Source organism: Antechinus flavipes, chromosome 3 (genome assembly GCF_016432865.1).
Source record: "Antechinus flavipes isolate AdamAnt ecotype Samford, QLD, Australia chromosome 3, AdamAnt_v2, whole genome shotgun sequence".
NCBI lineage: Eukaryota > Metazoa > Chordata > Mammalia > Dasyuromorphia > Dasyuridae > Antechinus > Antechinus flavipes.
Genome location: NC_067400.1, coordinates 265,919,463 through 265,939,582, shown reverse-complemented (window position 1 = coordinate 265,939,582; position 20,120 = coordinate 265,919,463). Strand labels below are relative to the sequence as shown.

General features: G+C 34.7%; 1 protein-coding gene across 1 annotated transcript; it reads right to left on the bottom strand.

Annotated features, from left to right (window-relative positions):
• Positions 1-296: 296 nt before the first annotated feature.
• Positions 297-18,933, bottom strand: DYNLT3 (dynein light chain Tctex-type 3). Its single transcript, XM_051985043.1, has 5 exons — positions 18,868-18,933; positions 10,755-10,796; positions 9,794-9,917; positions 7,696-7,773; positions 297-2,050 (listed from the first exon to the last, which is right to left on the bottom strand). The coding sequence occupies exons 1-5, from the start codon at positions 18,895-18,897 to the stop codon at positions 1,974-1,976; spliced, it is 351 nt and encodes a 116-aa protein (XP_051841003.1). The 5' UTR covers positions 18,898-18,933; the 3' UTR covers positions 297-1,973.
• Between the last annotated feature and the right edge of the window lie 1,187 nt (positions 18,934-20,120).

The following is a 20,120-nucleotide window of genomic DNA, read 5'->3' as shown; positions in this document are numbered from 1 at the left end:
TTACTGAGTTGTTTTATGTAAAATTTTAAATAGCAAAAAGAAAAAAATAGAAGGGCCTATAATTTTGTTCTAGTTGAGAGTTCAACTTCAACTCAAATCACATGGTCATTTAAAATTAGCACATACATGTGTGTGTGTGTATATATATGTACATATGTACATATATGCACATACACTTGTGTGTATCTATATACACGTAACAGTTTTTCTCTATTTCCACTACTGGGTATGTTATACAACAGTATAATAATTTATTTTCAGTCAGATTATGGGCATCCAGAAAGCAAAAGCAAAGATAAGGCAAACAATTTTTATTATCTTTTAGCTACAGAAACGGTATCAAGCAAATTCTTTAAAACAGGTTTTCACAAGGCATATGTTTCTATGATTATTTTTTAAGAAACTGAGATTCAATGATGTCACTCAATTACACTAGTACTTTGATCACTCTAGTACAATCTTTGAGTACAAGAAAAATAGCATCAAAGTAATAGTTATGAGATAACTTTTGATATACCAAGAGGTACACTACAGCATTTAAACTGAACTTAACTTTTTCTAATATTCATTTTAAGTTCTTAAACTGTCCTTGCTATATATAGCTAAAATGAGAACATGCAAATATCACCACCTTATGCCCCATTAATATTTACTATTTATCACTCAGCCCTTCTTCAAAATTCAATGTTTTAATTTCACTTTAAAGATCTAATCAGTCTTAAAAGACCATTTGCATTTATAACTTCATTTCTTGCTTAGACAGCAGATTGACTTCGCCATTTGGTAGCCCAGCTGTGTGGATACTAATTTAAAGTCTTTACTTCTCAATATATTTTTCTACATTTCACGAGCCCTGAGTTATTACATAACCTGCTAATGAATGTACATTTTACATTTATAACTTACTCTATATATTTTAAATATCATATAAGTGATATATAAATGACAGTTTATAATCAAAACAATAAATACAACTTACTAGTCATGAAACTAAGAACAAAATTAAATGTGCATATTTATCCCAACCTTCTTTGAATATTTCACTAGGTCATATCTACAATGGTAAATAAAATCTTCTTGTTGTAATCACTTAATTTTTCTAACTTCTACATGGCTTCTGTTCACTTTATTTTGCTCTTAAAATTAATTAAGTGCCAATGTCTTATAGACTTTAAATTATAGACCAAATGCTTTTATTCCCATGTCCACAAACTCAAATTATAAATGCTACAGTTTCCAAACTGGGAGAAGGCACCAACAATGTGGTAACTAAACAGGATACTGTACATAGTGAGTAATCAAAAAATATTTGTTGAACACAGAATGAATGATTTGAAAAACAATGAATTAAGATATCTGTTCTTATTCTATGGTGAACTTTACTGGGCTAGAGAAATCAATCCACCAATATCATTCAATGATTAACTTGGAATTTTGAAATGAAAGGCAACAAATCATTAAATAATTACTTTGAAAAAAGTTAATTCTAGTTACTATATAATAGTACTTCATAAAAAAAGAAAAACATACAATACTTATAGTATTTTGCATGTATGACTAAATGAGGCACTGATAATTATTGAACTAAGAACCTGGGTTAATTTATACACACTAAAAAGATAGAATTCTATTTTTCCAACTCCAGAGAACTTTATTATCCCAAACATAATTCCTCCATCTCCTGGATACATAGCATTAATGAAGGCTGGTGCAAACATAAATACAGTATTTAGACATTTTAATGTCTTATTTTTCTGGGTCTGGTATTTTCTTACTAGGCAAATGATTATTAAAGTACGCTTTGAGCTCTAAGATTAGTTACTTACAATGTTCAGTTTTTACTGTTCTGAAGCCAATTGCAAACTTTCACTTCTAGTGCAATAAGATAATTAAATAATACTATGAATAGTTTCATTCAAGAACATTTTGATAATTTCTTATGTTAAAGGCGCTGGTATAATATTCCCATTTAGTTACAGGATAATAGCAATGGCAAAAACATTGACGATACAGTTCATAGTTTGATTCTCCCATCTTATGGTACAGGTTCCTGAAAAGATTAAAAAAAAAAGTTAATACCAGAAAACATCAAAAAGACCAAGAAATATAGGTTTATATTTGAATTATTTCAACTATTTAAATGCTGTTAAGCATTTAAAACTACAAGGGATTAACGGAGACCTAGATGTTGTCAATATATAAGACAACCCTTTAAATAATAAGCACACAAAATTTGTTGACAGAATAGGCTCACTAAGCTGGCTGACTAATGTATACCTATTAAAAAGTAGGTAATTGTGGTATAATTGTTAGATTCCCAAGTTTAGAGCAGAGCCAGAAAACTTGAGTTCAAATTCAAGTGACCTCAGCTAAACCATTTAACTTCTCAACCACTTTATCTCTTTTGGGTAGGTTTATTTAGTAAAAATAAGGAGAGATGTTGGGCTGTTCTCTAATGTCTTTTTCCAACTCTAAAATCCTATCATCTATTAAGAAATACAAATATATAGTTTAACTCTTCATATATTTTGGGTCTCTTTTCAGAAAACTTTTCCATTAGCCCTTCTCCTAATCCCAGTCATTTCTTTCCTCCCTTAGATAAATATCTTTGGTCTTTAACAAGACTTGGCCCAGGGATGAATTTTTGGCATCATTCAAAAGTATCAGCAAAACCTTGGTCTACCCGTCTCAGCTAATTGTAACATTATGTATTTTCCAAAAGATGTAAATATTACTGCCACGATACTAATAAGTAGAATCATGAAACCTCTAGTCTCAGCTGCAGCCATTCTTGAAACTATGGATGAACAGGCTCAGATGGTCACCACCAAGGAAGAAGAGCTCTACATAAAGATGCTTTAAACCTCAAAAGATTTTGTGATTAAGAGAAAAATTCGTTAATTTATGATCTAGATTATACCTCCAAATCAATCCACATGGATTTTTGTATGAGATGGTAAATCTGCCCTACTAAAAAGATACTCCATTGAATGACTAGATTGTGCCTTTTAAAAAATATATTTAGAATTTTATTTTATTAAATATTTCTAAATTACATGTAAATTAAAAAAAATTAATTAAAAAAAATTTTTTTGAGTCTCAAATTCTCTCTCCTGCTTATTCCTCTTCTATCTCTCTTGAGAAAGCAAGCAATATACTGATGAAACATGTAATGTGGTGAAGGCAAAATACTTCCATGTTGGCAATGTTTGAAAAGAAAACATAAACACATACACACAATTAAAGTGAAAAAGCTATGCTTCAATTTGCACTTAGAGTTCATCGGTTCTCTCTTTGCATAGAGCCGAAATTTTTCATCATAAGTCCTTTGGAATTATTTTGGATCATTATTATTGATTATAATAGCTAAGTCTTTTACAATCAACTATTGTTACAATGTTGCTATAAGTGTGGGTTCTGCTCATTTTACTTTGTATCAATTCAAGACTTCCCAGATTTTTCTGAAACAGTTTTCTCAGTAATTTCTTAAAGCATATTAGTATTCTATCACAATCATATCATAACTTGTCAGCCATTCCTCAATCAATAGGCATTATCTGCATTTCAAATTCTTTGCCACCACACACACAAAAATCTACTATAAATATTTTTGTACAAACAAATCCTCTTCCTTTTTTCTTTGCTTTTACTAGGATACAGACTTAGTAGTGGTATTGCTGAGTCAAAGGGTATGATCTTTGTCCAGATCCAAAATGTACTCCAGAATGGTCAGACCAGTTCACAACTTCATTAATAGAGCATTAGTGTTCCTATTTTTCCACATCTCCTCCACCATTTGTCATTTTTCTTTTCTGTCATGTCAGCCAACCTCATGGGTATGAGGAAGTATAGCAGAGTTGTTTTCATTTTTATTTTCCTAATCAATAGTGACTGGGAGTGTTTTTTCATGTGACTATTGGTAGTTTTGATTTCTTCTTAAAATTGCCTATTCATTAGAGCAGCAAATAATAGTGGGAACTGACTCCATCTTGTGACTAAATTCTGAAGCTAACTCAATTCTGCTTATAGTCAATTATGGGTCTAGTCCAATTTGTGTCTAGTAAGAAAACTATTCCTTACAAAAATTATGAGAAAACCATATCATATTGTTTGAAATCAAGCCTTTTGTGGCGGGAAAGCTGGACCACATCTATCTGCTGAAATGAAAAAAAAATCTGCCCCACTCTTCCCAAGTGTCTGTACACAATGAAAGGAATATGGAAACAATAACCAAATGATTGGTACTAAGTCAGTTTTCAGATAGGGAGGGATTGCTTGAGATGTACAATTGTAAGAAAGCTCTTTGCATCAATCTTTGGATCTGACCAAGTCTTTAGTTAAGAGTGTAAGCAACAGTTTTCTCCTCTGTGATGATTAGAGCTCAGGCGTTCTGAGCTTCTGTCCGGCCCAGAGTAGGTAAGTGCCAGGCCCAAAGCCACACAGATGGCAAGGAGCACAGGCAGATTCCAGACATTACTCAGCTGAGATAAGCTTCAGTTTCCAAAATACAGGATATAAGGCAGTGCCTAATATGCACTGCCTAAGGGGATGAATGTAAAATATTTTAGACACAGATCAGAAATTATGAGTGTTCTTTGATGCTCCTCAGACTTCCAAACACAGTTACTTTCTTTCAATGTTTCATGGATGCCATTCTACAAATCAGTGACATTCTAATCTATTAAATTAATCACATTTTCTTCATCTAGAGGGCATAAGTTGAGCTGATTCAAATATCAACATAAGACCTGTACACAACACTGGAGTAGATAGAGCTCTTCAGGCATAGTTGAGAACCCCAAAAGCATTACTACAAGAGGTCCTGGGTTCTACCAAGTACCATCACCTTTTCTATCATGATTTTCATAGCTAACTTCCTTCTTGCTAACTTCCTAAAATCTACACCAAATTTTTCAGTGGCTATGTTTGGGAGAGCATTATAGCCCTTCATAAGATCAAAGTTTTATAAGTAGAAAGAATATTGAGGGCATCTGTCCAAATTCTCTCATTTTACATAGGAGGAATCTGAGTCCAAGAAAGGATAAATGACATGAAATTATACAGGAATGGCAGAATCAAGATTTTAAAGCCCAGGTCCTGTGACCTCAAACTTCTGCTGCCACTGCCAATGTAGCTACTGAGGCCATATTCTCTCAAAATGAACACAATTCATGAAGAGTTTATCCAGGGAACTCTGCAAAAGAATTAAACTTATAAAGTCTACAGTATGGGACAAGGAACTGTCCACAGTTAAGACATTTTTCAAACTGAGGCACCATCTCAGAAATCAAACTCATTGAAGGTCCATGGAAGATCCCATTGGGACAAAACTAGTGTGTCCTAGTTTTTTTTTTTTTTTTTTTTTTTTGGGGGGGGGGGTAAGGAGGGGACAAATAATTAATTTCTGGATCTATAATGTCCTGACACAAAAGTACTTTTGAGCTGAGACCTTAGACAAATTTAATTTTGAGAACTGTGAGAAACAACTCCTTCAAAGAAAACTTAAAACCTGAAAACTTTGCAGCCACTCTAACATAACTAGATAATAGAATTCCTTCAAATCCCCATAGAAACAAGATGCCTTCACCCAAACTCATACAGCATTCCTGCTCACTCTTCAAAGAGGAAATCCATTTTCACAAAGCTAAAATGCTGTCTCACGTGTCCTTTCTAGGAATGAAAAGGCAGAAGCGTTATGTTTCTGTTACAGTGGGCTAACAGGATCAAGGACGACCTCTTCCATGTAAACTCTCAGGATTTTTGGTGGTCCTTGATCCACTTATATACAATTTGCTCTTGGTTGTTTCAAAAATCTAGCTAGAAGACAACTATGCTCACTACTACACAACCGAGAAAGGCAATCTAGCTGGCAGTCTATAGCCTCAGCCGAAATCACTGTTGACACAGCTCATTGATAGCTTTAATACATGAGTCCAACTGAATCCCATGATCAGAATATCAACATGATGGAAGTAGATAATTTGACAAAAACAGATCAAATTCTTCATTGTAATGGACTCTAAATATCCTTGCTGCAAAGCCTACTCACTCTCTTTATTAATTATAATTGAATACAATTAATTTCCCATTTTGGCCATCTTTCTCCTTGATAGAATGTCAAGTCCATCTTTCTCCTGAATACTGTATATACCTTGCATATATTAACATGTGTACATGTTGTCTCCTTCAATGGAATAAAAGTTCCTTGAGGGTAGAGACTGTTTCATTTTTGTCTTTGTATCCCCAACATCTAATAGAAAGCCTGATATATAGTAAATGCTTAATAAATGCTTGCTGAATAATTCAACTGATACCATTTCCTAGATGCTTAACCTATTTTGTGTTATGTACTTTTTGTGCAGGCTGGTACGTCTGATATATCTCTTCTCAAAATGTTTTAAAATGCATAAATAAAATATAGAAGAAGAAAGGAAAGCAATGACAATGCAATAAAATTATAAATTTTATAATTATAACATCAGTAATACAAAAAACAAACAAAAAAACTCAAGAAACCAAGGTTCACTGCCCCTAGATGAAAGGCCAAATGAAAAGGAGCATGATTTGAGTTGTTAACTAGCACCATGATATCTTGTAAAGTATGGGCTAGCTCCCTGGAGGGCCTCAGGGTCAGCCAGAGTCAGGATAAATTAAAGTCCCTGGTCTTTAGAGGGAGAAGTGAAGGAGGCAAGCAAACTGCCACCAGGCTTGCCAAACATGTATCTTGGATCCTGGAGTCCTGAGTCCAGTTTCTCTCCTCCTCCTCTGGCTGGCCAAGTACTTCTGGCCTCTCTCCCTCCACCCTCCAATCCTTGCCTACGATTATTTTAACCCCAATAGTGAGAAAAGCCATTTATCCAAATATATGCTAATAGAGTCATTGTCTCAAATCAATAGCCTTAAGTGCAGTTATCTGATTCAAGCATTCCTTTTTGGAGTTTCAGCCTTCTACAATATCTGAACCACCTTACTAACATACAGTGGAATTCTACTTTGAGAATAGGATTCCCTTATTCAGTCAGCTGCTACCAATTACCACAGTCATCCATTCCCTGGAAAAGTCTGAACCTGTCCAGATAAACTCATAAGCCACCTTAAAAGCTGCCAAATTTTTGGTCAATAGGCATTGATTTTCCACATTCAGAGGCAGGGGGAACCCCTCTACCTTGTGGATTGAGGGAACCATGAACCAAGATGTAAAATCTGCATGTACCTAAATGCTTTTTTTTTTTTTTTTTTTTTTTTTTTTTTTTGATGAGGTAGTTGAGGTTAAGTGATTTGCTTAATCACACAGCTAATAAATGTTAAGTGTCTGAGACTGGATTTGGACTCAGGTCCTCTTGACTCCAGAGCCAATGCTCTATCTACTAGACCATCTAGATGCCCATGCACCTAAACACTTGCAAAAATTCTATTCCCAAAGAATGGCAGAAACAGAGATAATGTGTGAGGCAGTGTTCCTGGTAGATGAGGTAAAGTCTCAGCTCTGTCTTTATTAAACCCCAGCAACATCTTCTTGAAGTTAGATAAGGAAAATCCCAGTATGTATAACATAATTCTGCACTATGACCCCTTTTAGAATCTTACCACTCAAATTATATAATAAAAACGAAAAGAAATGCACTGAGCAACAAAAGTGGACAATTTTGTTTTATATGGATTGTACTTTCATAGAATGTCTTTAAAAGCTCTTACCATCAGATGTAGTATCCCAAAAACATGAGCTGGCTGTGTGTAAACCAGATCCACTCTTCTGCATCACTGCACAAGTAACTAAAAGATAAAGACACAAAATGAGTGAGCTCAAAAATAAAGAGAAGATGTATAAATGAAATCAAAAGTGAAAAAGATTAAAAAAAAAGATACATGAAGTTTTCATACCTTTAACAAAGTAATGTTTGATTTCATAGGTATGAAATCTATAAAAATAATGAATAACAGAACAAATAGTGAGTGGATAAAGAAAATAACAAAGCATATTAGTTTACTTCAATAATTTAATACTTCAAAAATCTGTGATTTCTTTGGTATGTTTATTATTCTATCCCTCTCTAACCCATAAGATAGTCTTCAAGAATTGCTGTGACCAAAGAATATATCACTGCTTGGCCAACCTAGTAATGAACCTCTCTACATTTAGCAAAGCTGTATCTTGGATAATATATAGTTAACATTACTAGACCCACATTCAAAGCCTTTTTTTTTTTTCTCTTCAATATAAACTGCTTTGGTTAAAGCCTTTGCATGATAAAGCCTTTGAGGATGCAGAGTCATTTCCATGTAATGTGAGTAGTAGTAGTAGTGCTGAGGATAATAGTTGGAGGTAACATTAGTAAAGAAAAAGTTTAAGACTGTTCACATACTAAATTAGTTTCATGTGTAGGGAGAGGCTCTGAATTTTTTTGCATAACCTACAAGAGGAACTGTGAAAAATTCCGTACCATTTGTTGACTGATTAACTCATTCATTCAACAAATATTTGCTGAGGATTATTAAGCTCAAGGAATTGTTGGGGATACAAATATAAATAAACAACAGTAGGCTCCCATCTTAAGGAGTTTACAATATAGAAGAATCAATAGAATGCAATTCAGACTATGTTAAGAGTTAAAGGGGAGTTATAATTAAATTGATACAAGAGTTGAGGTGAAAGAGATATCATACCTGATTAAGAGGGATTAGAGAAGGGTACATGGGAAAGTATGGTTTATGAAAAAGAGAACTGAAGGCTTGTAGCTTACACAGAAGGCTTTGAACAATAGTAGTAGGAGCTTGAGACTTCACATGTGAAATTCAATAATGGACTGTATCTTTGCCATCTGACTAAAAGTTAACTAAAAGATGTGAAGAATATAAAGCCTCCCGAAAAAAAAACATTTGATATAGTGAAACAAAATGTTATGTTTTATAGCAGGGAGTCTTGCCATCAAAATCATGCAGGATTTCTTGAAAAAAAAAATTCATTGTGATGTTCAATAACGAACATCAGACAAGATGTGAAACAGAGACTATATGCTCATCAAAGGTATTCACCACTGTAATGAAAGAGATGCAGTCCAGTATCCAGTTTGAAAATGGGTTCCCTGTGGATGATGTTGTAATGACAGATGTAAAATGTCTACTGCCAAAATTCAATATGCTTTTGGGTGGTTGATCTATAGAACTTGTCTACCAGTATGTTTATCTGGGATAGAGAACACAGATGGATGAGTTGGGCTCATAGTTAAACAAACAGAAAGAAAAAAATGATAAGGCTTCTTTTGGGAAATTGCAAAACTTTCAAGTTCCCCATGAAAGCAAAAGCTTATCTTTTAAAAAATAGCATTTTATTAATATTGTTATATGGCAGTGAAAAATGCTATACCACAGCCTCCAAAGAACAAGGAGGGCAAGAAAGAGGATAACAATGGGTATAAGGCATCACATAATCAACGAGGAACTCCAAGAATAATAGTAAAGGACTTCATCAAAGAATTGTATAATAGGAAGAGAAGATGGAGAGATCACACATCAAGTATGATAATCACCTACCACAGGTCTAAGTAGGTAACCATTATGTTAGGAAAAAGTGAAGCCTTCAGTATGTTGGATATAGTGAAATTTTGAAAGAATAACAGACTAGAACAGGAAAAGCAGTTATCAATCAGCTATAATTTGCATTGTTGGAGAGAACTCCCAAATCAAAGAGATCACAGAGCCTTTCAAGGATTTGAAAAAGAAGGCTGTAAATTTCATACAAAAAGGCATGAGGAATAGAAAGAGTAAATTAGTGAATACAGACCCTACTACTTACCTATATATTTATATGTCTTCCCTAATTTTACCAAATGTGTTAAGGATTGTTCCACTATAGCTGCAGTCCATTGGTTGACATTATTCTGATTATAATCCACACCGCCCAATATAGCATCTATACACTAAAAGTACAGGAGAACAAAGAGTAAGTACTGATTACAGAGGCAAATTAAGACAGAAATAGCAAAAGATTACCTGAAACAAATATTTTTCTAAAAAAACTAAACTTGTTAAACATATATACAGACATAGCTAGGGATCACAATGGCTGGTGTTAGACCTGGAGTCAAATCCTGTCTCAGATACTTAACTACTTTGTGGCTCTGGGCAAGTCAGCCTCCTTAAACCTAAGTTCCTCTGTAAAATACAGATTATGATAGCACATAACTCAAAGGTTGCTGTGATTAAATAAGATGATATATGTGAGCATTTTGCAAACATCAAAGCAATATATTTATATAAATGCTAGGCATACTTCAAATTATCACATATACATGCAGATTATTATCTATCTATCTATCTATCTATCTATCTATCTATCTATAAAACCAATGATCAAAAAACATTTAATGGTTTTTATTTAACTAGAGCTACTGACTCCAAGTTCATCAATTATTTTTCTATACAACAAGAGTTAACCTTTTTTGTGTCATCATCATCTAGTGCAGGAGTCAGCAAAATTTAGTGCAAAAGCCAAATGTGACTCAGTGCCTGCTGTTGTATGGTCTATGCATAAGCTAAGAATGATTTTAAAACATAAAAACCATTCCTAGCTTATGGAGTATACAAAAAATGGAGGTAGGCTGATAGTTCTGGTCTAATGAAGCCTTTGGACCTTTTTCAGAATGCTTCTAATATATAAAAAATAAAATATATAGAATTACAAAGGAAGGGAAGTTATATCAAAACAGCTATCAATTGGCACAATGGAATGCAATGAATAAATGTATATTACCTACCTCTTTTACAATATTGTGTGCTTCATCAGCATTGAAGCCAATCTAAAAAAAAAAAATTATAAAGATAAAATGTTTTGGGATATAGAATTGTTATTTATTTATAAAATCATACTTGCATATGCAAAAATGCATACTTGCATACGAAACTTGGGCCTCAGAAACCATCTATTCCAATCCCCTCATTTTACAGATAAGGAAAAGGGACAAGAGAGGTTAAATAATTTGATCAAGATCACTCAGGTAAGAGAAAGAGGTAACATTTAAAACCAGGTTCTCTGAACCAAATCAATACACTAAGCAATCCTAAAAAGCTGTATATAAATTGAACTTTAAAAAAATTGAACTACATTTTAAATGCCTTGAATTACTTATTCTCACTTCCTTCAAAGCTCTGCTCAAATGCTACTTTAAAGTAAAAGGTCTTTCCTCGTATACTCCTGTGGGTGCTAGTGTGCTCTGCTCCCAAAATTATATGTAGTCAAGATCAAAAGGAAAGCAGAAAATTAAGGGGAAAATTTTTTATACTTTCTCAGATAAAGATTTTACATCTCAAATATATAAAGAGTTCTGTTAAATCTGTATGGATACAAGCCATTCACCAATTTGATAAATAACCAAAGAATATGAATAGGAAGTTTTCTGATGAAGAAATTTAAAAAATATCTATATATATAGCCAGATCAAAAAAAATGCTCCAAATAATTATTGATCAGAGAAATGATGCTCATTTTAAAAAATTTAAATTAAATTAAATACAATTGTTTCTTCTACCCCTTCCTTATTGGAGCAGAAATGAACAAAACAAATTCTTCTTAAGAAATACTAAATAGTTAAGTAAAATTAAAATCTTGAATTGGTCAGGTCCAAGAAATAAATTTCTCAATCTGCACTGTGAGTCCATCACAATATATCAAAACATATGTATTCACAGTTAGTCACTGCACTGACTGGAGTTTTTAAATCTTTAAAAGTTCTTTTTCTATATAATGCTATTGCTATTGCATAAATTCTTATCCAAGTACTGCTCAAGGCACTTTTCATTAGTTTATCCAACTCTTTCCTAGTTTCTCTGAAAGCATGCCCTTCAACATTTTTCAGAATAAAATACTACATTACATTCATATACCATAATTTGTCCAGTCATTTTAAAATTAGTAGGCATCCCCTTACTTTTCAGTTCACAAAAAGAACTGCTATAAGTATTTTTATAAAGTCTTTAGAAAAGTGATTATCTTTAGAAGTTTATACCGTAGTCAGATATTTTTTTCCCTTGATATGTGTGTGAGTGCGCATAGTGTGTGAATGTATGTGTGTATAAATGATGGATATGGAGATGGTAAAATGGAGGGGTAGTAATAATATAAGATGGAAAACTGCTAAAGCAGCAGCAGATAGTGACTATCTGATGTGACAGAACAAAGAACACAAGATATTTAACATAATTTCCTAATATCTGGAACTAAATCATTAAATTATGCAAAATATATATGGGGGACATTTTTTTCCCTCATTCATGACTGCCTGCAATTTATAGTGGTGAAAGAATATGAACAAATAGGTGTCAAATAAAGAAACCCAAGCTTATCAATAGCTATATGAAAATATGCTCCAAATTGCAAATGATAAAAGAAATGCAAAATAAAACAACTTTGAAGTTCCATATAATACCTATCATATTGGCAAATATGACAGAAAAGGAAAGTGATAATTTTTGGAGGAGATATCAGAAAACAAACACACAAATGCAGTGTTGGTGGAGCGGTGAAAAGGTGTAGCCATTCTATAAAGTATAAGTCCTTAAATTCACCAAACTGCAAAATCTACTAATGCTATTACTACCTCTGTATCTCAAAGATCAAAGGAAGAGAAAAAGGATCCATGTGTACAAATACTTTTAGCAGTTCTTTTTGAACTTTTAATGGCAAAGAATTAGAAACTAAGAGGACACTTATCATTTGGAGGAACAGCTAAATAAATTATAGCATAGGAATGCACCATGTGATTCTAAATCACATCATATCCGATGTAGAAAAGGTAAAATGAGTTAACTATAAAAAAAAAAAAAGTGCCAGAGCAAATAACAGAGAATTAAAGGGAGAAAGAGAGCTTATAATTCTGGAATCCCATTCACATTGGGTTAAAGAGGAAACAATATCTAACTTTTATCATATCTCAGTAAATTAGAGAATATATGCATTCAGAAGGGGGAAAACTTTTTAACTTTATATATAAACTTATAAAATAACTTTATAAAGAAATAAGAGAGTGAGGGAATAAGATAAGGAGGTGGTACAAAAGATAAGGAGGTGGGAATGAGATAGTGTGTAAATTAAAGAGAATGGGATAAAGAGGAAATAATATATATTTGGAAGGCTATAAAAGACTTACTTCAGGTAAAATGAGAGCAAGGGTAAAAGGTTGGGGGAGAGGATAAGGGAAAGAGTTTTGGAGAGGGAGGTAGGTTAAGTAATAGAAGGGCAAGGTAGCTAGTAGAAGTAAAGCTGGTAGCATTCAGGAGAGTTAGGAAAAAAAGAGATACAAACAAACAAACAAAATAAAGAGCAGGGCCAGAATTTATTATAAAAAAAAGCAGGGTTAGTATCATGATCTCAAAGTTAAAGCTAAAACGTTTAATCAAGAGAAAAATAGAGAAACTACTCAATGTCTACAAAATTAATTAATATTGTTTTAAACTATTTAAAATAACTAGACAGTATAAAGTTGGAATATTGCTGTGGTGTAGGAAATGATGATTGGGTAGAAATAGAAAAATATGGAAAGATTTAGATTTATGAAGGAAGATGTTACCCACCTTCAGAAAAACAGGATAAATAAGCATATAGTCTTACATAGATGTATATCAATGTATATGTATGTGTGTGTATATATATATGTATGATTAAAGATATATATTATATATGCATGTACATACATGTGTACTTGTGTGTATCTCCACACTTAATTGTAGCCTTTAGGGGTAAGGGAGAGAAAAAAGGGGAAAAAAAAAATAAAGTAAAAAGGTATGGCACAGAACAAAAGAAAACCTACAAGGAAGCAAAGATGGACAGCTCTGAACACAATGTGTAATATTTATTATAAAGGCTTTCTTGAAATGGAAATCTATTACTTTATGTTTTGAATGCGCTTTTATGTTTTTCTGTGTACATGGTAAAGTTTTCTTTTTCTATTTTGTATGTAAGTTTAAAATAATGAAAAAACAAAACAAAAGTAAGCTCTTTTCAAACTATTTACTTTGAAGTAATCAATTTGATAAATTTTGACCAATTCCTTTTAAAGCAACAGTCAAATAGAAAGATAAGTATCTATTACATGCCTATTACTAAATGAGCTTAGGGAGAATTTTAAAAAATTGATTATGATCATGCTGCATAACAAGACTTACATAAATGACTTATTAAAACATTATGAGGATACAAATCTGCCTGTACCTGGCTATATATAACCTTGAACAAATTGATTGTTCAATTAAATTTTCTTCTCTGAGTTTTACTTGCCTTAACTATAAAATAAGGATGCTGAGCTAAGTCATCTTTACTGCCCCTTCCAACCCCCAATATTTAAAGTACCAAACTGTTTGGCACAGACCAAAGAAGTTTACTGAAGAGGAATAAAGGTGGACTTTCTTTATGGGGGAAGGCCTTTAAGAAAGGGTAGCCAGAGATCATCACAACTGGCACTCATTTACAAAGCATTACAAAATCTGCCTAGAACCTAGTGAGACAAATACTAGTACTATCCCTATTTTACAGATCAGGAAACAGAGATTCAGAGGGATTATTTGATTTCACAAAGGTTAGAGATTTAAATCCATATGTTTCTGACTCCTAGTATTCTGTCCAATAGTGTCATATATTAATCTGGTGGAGGGGAGGGAAGAAAGCCTTGAGCACTGATAAAGAAAAGAATAACAAGGAAAAAAGAGTTCAGAAAGAATTTAATAGTCTGTGGGTAGGTCAGGACATCAGGAATAACTCAAGCAAAGAGTTCTTGTTTAGGAGTAATGGGAAATAAAACTAGACAGGTAAAATGAGAAGAACTACATTATAGAAGTCCAGAATGTCAGGCTAAGAAATGTACACTTGATACAATAAGGAGTTATTATTCCACTTTTAAGATAAGACACCTTTTCTGTATTGCATACCATCCAACAAACACATTAGGAAAAGTTCCAGTATAAGTGAAAGGTATGGTTACATTTTAAAATGCAAGGAAGAAAGGGAGAAAGAAGGGAAATGGAAAATATGCTTAAAAAAAAAAATTCAAGCTGGGGCTATAGTAATGAAATGCCCTTGATTTGGGAGACTGAGCAGAAGAACAAGGGAATGGACATAGCTTAGCCTGAGCATTATTCTATTAAAAACTTTACTTCAAACTCCTAATCAATATAATTATTTTATACAGCCCCACTATTCCCCATGGGAATAAAGGTAAATGTGAAAGAGTATGAAAGCTTAGGATTTTCATTATGAAGAAAAAACTACTTTGAAAGATCTCAGAATTCAAAACAAAAATACCAATCAATCATGATTTCAAAAGACTAATAATGAAGCACAGCTCTTACTTCTTGGCAGAAAGGTAATAGACCAAAGGTACAGAATGTGACATCAATTCTCAAGGATGGACATTGTCTTGATTTATTTTGCTGGACTATTTCCATATCACAAGGGAAGCTATAATTGAGCTAAGATGGGGTAGTGAGCAATGACAAATGATTTTTTTTTTAAAGAGTTAAAAGTAAAACATTTTTAATGCATACAAGCACAAGAGGATACACAAACAGCAATTTGTTATTACTTGTAATAGGTAATAGAGCAATTATGCTATTACCTAGTTTAAAACTATATAAATTTATTAGAAATATAAAATTATTTGGATATAAATTTAAAACTGAACCTTAGAAAATGTTTCTTATACAGTGTTCTGCCTTATTCTTGAAATGTGTGAATGATTGTTAGGTTCACAATAAAAAAGAACATTTATATTAAAAAAAGAAAAAAATTACTTATAGGGCAACCCAAGAGCTAGTGTGTGTGTGAAGTATTTTTTATTTTCATAAACATATTATAAAAAAGATTTTAATAGACAATGAACAGAATTCACAATTAAAAGGAGGAAGGAAATAAGTTGAATTGCCTCTCTAAAACGATACACTGCTTTTAACGATCCCCAAGCTTCTCCCTGAAATAAAGGCCCATTTTTAAACATCAAAATTCTACTGGTTACACAAGATATGAAAGATTAAAAGTATGAGTCACCAAAAAAGTAACAGGGTTGATAGTGAGTATTAACTAAGTATATTTCTTACCAATTAAGAGTTGTGCAAGAGAAGTGCTAGAAAGGATACCATCCATATGTATGAATGGAAAAGATGGGCCAAACAAATAGTCATAATGAGGAATGATTGATGGAAAGCCCAAATATTCCATTAGCATTCTTTTATTGTCAAGAGATGAAAAGGAAGGTTCTTAGTACACTAGATGGCTTAATGGGAGGAAAGGGACAAGATTTAAAAAAAAAAAAAAAAGATGACACTTGCACAGTTGCAAGGAATACTCACATAGAATAGATGGTAGATCATTCAGAGTAAATATTATGAATGACCTGCTTTGCTATTTTAGAATCCATTTGTACTCTTATAAACCAGTTCAACAACTAGCTGCTTAGTCTTTTCTTTATGTGATTTGTTAAAAAATGAATTACAAGAACAAATTTCAAATGATCAGAGGGCTTTAAAGGAATAAAATAAATATAAACTGAAATTTTCAAAATATTTAATCACTCTAGATTATCATTGAATCATATGATTTTTACAAATGCAAATGATTTTACCCAGTCCAAAATACATAGATTTATTTCTATGTCAATCAACAAATATTTTAGTTACATAAGTATTCAGAAGTGCACAATTAACTTAATACTTTGTTAGTTCAGGGGAAACAAGTGAACAAATATGGAAGCTGTATAATTCTTGAAAACTTTTGTAAAAAGAGTAAAAGTGTAGATTAAGGGGTTGAAACTTTTCATTTAAAGTATCCTACATGGATGCCCACCATCTGGAGAATTATATAAATGTAATGCAACATTATTGTTCTTTAAGAAGTGACAAGCAGGGACAGTAGGTGGCACAGTGGATAGAGCATCCGTCCTGAAATCAGGAGGACCTGAGTTCAAATTTGATCTCAGACACTTAACACTTCCTAGCTCTGTGATCCTGGGCAAGTCACAACCCCAATTGCCTCAGCAAAAAAAAAAAAAAAAAAAGTGACAAGCAGGCAGATTTCAGAAAAGCCTGGAAAGATTCACATGAACTGTAGCTAAGTGAAGTGAACAGAACTAAGAGAATATTGTACACAGTGATAAGATTATGTAACGATCAACTGTGATGAGCTTGGTTTTTTTCAACAATGTAATGATTTGAGGCAATGCCAATAGACTTTGGGGTTGAAGACATGCAAATGGAGAGAGAGAACTGTGAATACTGAATGTGTTATCAAAGCATAATGTTTCCACATTTTTTGTTTGTTTTTCTCCTGACTTTTATCTCTTTTGTAATGATTTTTCACAGACAACATGCTAAATATGGAAATATTTGAAAGAATTTGCCTGAGTTTAACCTATATAAGATTGCTTGCTTTTGAGGAGGGGGGAGCTGGAAGAAGAAGGAAGGAAAATTTGAAACACAAAGTCTTGTGGAAATCAATGTTGAAAACTATCTTTACAATTATTTGGAAAAATAAAATACTATTGAAAATTAAGAAAAAATACACTGCAGAGTTCACTAACAAAAGTGAGTGGAATGAAACTAAAATCTTATCAAGTAAGTTTAGAAGGCTTGATTTTTCTTTTTCTCTCAGAATCCTTAGCTTCAACTCTTGAAATTATTACACCTTAGATTCTGCTCCCTGCTTAATTCTGAAAGTGGCCAGTTGTGGGTCGCTCATATCTGACTCTTCATAACCTTTCTTGGGGTTTTCTTGGCAAAGTTACTGGAGTGATTTGCCATTTCCTTCTCTGGCTCATTTTACATTTTAGGAAACTGAGGCAAACCATTTTTAATGACTTCTCCAGGATCACACTGCCAATAGGTGTCTGTATCCACATTTGAACTCAGGTTTTCCACTATCCACTGCACCACCAAAGTGGATAAATAAATACCATTTTAAGTCTCGATGATGAAAGCCTCTACTGCTCATGCGCATGCCAACAAATCAAAACTCAAATGTCAGGGAAATAACGTCTCATTAAAAAAAAAAAAAAAGTAGGACTCGGGACCTACTTCTGGGCTTTTTTTTTTTTTTTTTCCGATTTCTAAAGCTGAAATCTGTAAATGAGTAGGCATAACTCCATGGGGGGTGTGTATATATATATATATATATATATATATATATATATATATTTTTTTTTTTTTTTTTAAGAGAAATTTTGAGGTTTACTGTCTGGAAGCTCACAACTCTTAAGACACTCCAGGCTGCCCCCAGGAATCCTCGCGGCAGCCCCCGGAGGGTCAGGATTCCAGGGATAAGCGCAGTTGCCTCCTCACCCTCAGTTCGTCCCGATGTAAAACTTTGTGCACTAAACCCGGCCGCGCCCTAGACTGTCAGAGAGCATCCCACCGGAGTGGGGGGAGGGAGGGAACGTCCCGTCTCGGGCACCTCCAATACGCCTGCGTCAATTTCATTTGGGGGGGAGGGGGAAGAAAAGGCGAGGTTGGGGGAGGGAAAGAAGGTTTGGGTACAGGAGTGCTCCGGAAGACACAGTAACAACCACGCCCTGCCGCAGGGGAATAGGGCGCCCGGAGACCAAAAGGGAGACCGCCCCTCCCCACTATCTCCGCCAGCAGGTCGGCCAGTGCTCGAGTCCAGAAGCGTCCCTCCCCCGCGGGGCACGAGGCCCCTTTCGAGGCGCGTGCCCCCAGCCCCGCCCTGCCCTGCCCGGTTCAATCCAGTCTAGCTCCCGGAACCACTCGGAACATGCAAAGAGGTCAATTCGGAGGGCGGACTGGAACCTGGTCGCTAGGGGGAGAAAGATCTGAGGCGCCCCAGGGAACAGCAGTGGAGGGGAGCAAAGACCCCTGAATGGGGAGGGGCGGTACCTCTTCGTGGTGGGGCTGATATTCCTCCATGGCGGCGACTGCTCTTCCTGAGGGCGGGGCCTTAGGGGGCGGGGAACCTTCTAGGGTCCTTATTGGCCTTCAGGACTGACTCCGCCTTTTCCCTCCCTCCCTCTCCTCGCCTCCTCCGCCCCTCCCCAGCTCCAGTCCCTCCCTCCGGTCCATCCTGCTGGGAGGTCTGCTCTAGTTTAGTGGAGTAGGCACTTGAGTCCTTGTTGGAATACACGGGAGCTGTTGCAATGTTAAGAGACAAGTCGATTCTCGGAGAGCCTCCACAGCTGTGGATCGCAGCATCTGACGGAGTTGCAGGGCAGCCTTTGCTGACACAGGTGTTGCAGACTGGGAATCAGATAAATGGGAGGCAGAGGGAAGAGCGGACTGAGAGGTCTGACAATGCAACGGCCTCTCAGTCGGAGAGGTCAGAGAACCGCAAATATCTGTCTCCTTGTATCATCCTCTGACAAGAGGAGATCCATTCTGGGTTGGATCTCCAGCAGCCACTGTCAGGTGGCTCCCCTGTATTCCAACAACTCCTGAGAAACTTTAGCGATAGTCAAATTAAGTCAGTCATTTATGAAGAGCCTACTGTGTGCCAAGAATCGTTCAAAATGATAGGGAAGAAGGGAGGAAGGGAGGGAGGGAGAGGAAGACAAGTAAGAAAGAAAGCAGGCAGGCAAAACCAATTCCTGCCCTCCAGAAGCTGATGAGCTCATGGAAGAGAAAACAACAAATAATCAACTAAACACCTACTATGTGATGTTCCCAAATGTTAGGGATACAAAGAAAGGCAAAAAGCACTCACTGCCCTGTAAAAGCTTATGATCTTATGGAGATGATAAAATGCAAACAACTGTATGCAAAGAAAATGTTTACTGACCAAATTGAAAATTATCTCAGAGGAAAGGCATTGTTCCCCTTGTGGGACTGGGAAAAGCCTCTTCAAGAAAATGTGATTTTAGTTGACACTTGGAAGAAGCAAGATAAGCAAGAGACTGGAGAGGAGAGAAAATTTCAGATATTGGGAACAACTAATTAAAATGCACATCTAACTCCATCATTTTACAGAAGGGGAAACTGAGGCTCAGAAAGGATGTTTCCCTCGATGTCCTTTTAACCAATCTGAGACATGTGTAGTGGTACCTCAGAGTTGTCTTAATTTGCATTTCTCTGAACAATAGTGATTTAAAGCATTTTTTCAAACGATTAGAAATGGTTTTAATTTCTTCATCTGAAAA

Bases quoted from the DNA above. Each gene is read 5' to 3' on its own strand.
- DYNLT3 (XM_051985043.1), bottom strand. From the start codon at position 18,897: ATGGAGGAATATCAGCCCCACCACGAAGAG. The intron at 10,797-18,867 runs GTACCGCCCCTC...TTTTTTTTTTAG, and splicing joins ATCAGCCCCACCACGAAGAG to ATTGGCTTCAATGCTGATGA. The intron at 9,918-10,754 runs GTAGGTAATATA...CTGTACTTTTAG, and splicing joins CACACAATATTGTAAAAGAG to TGTATAGATGCTATATTGGG.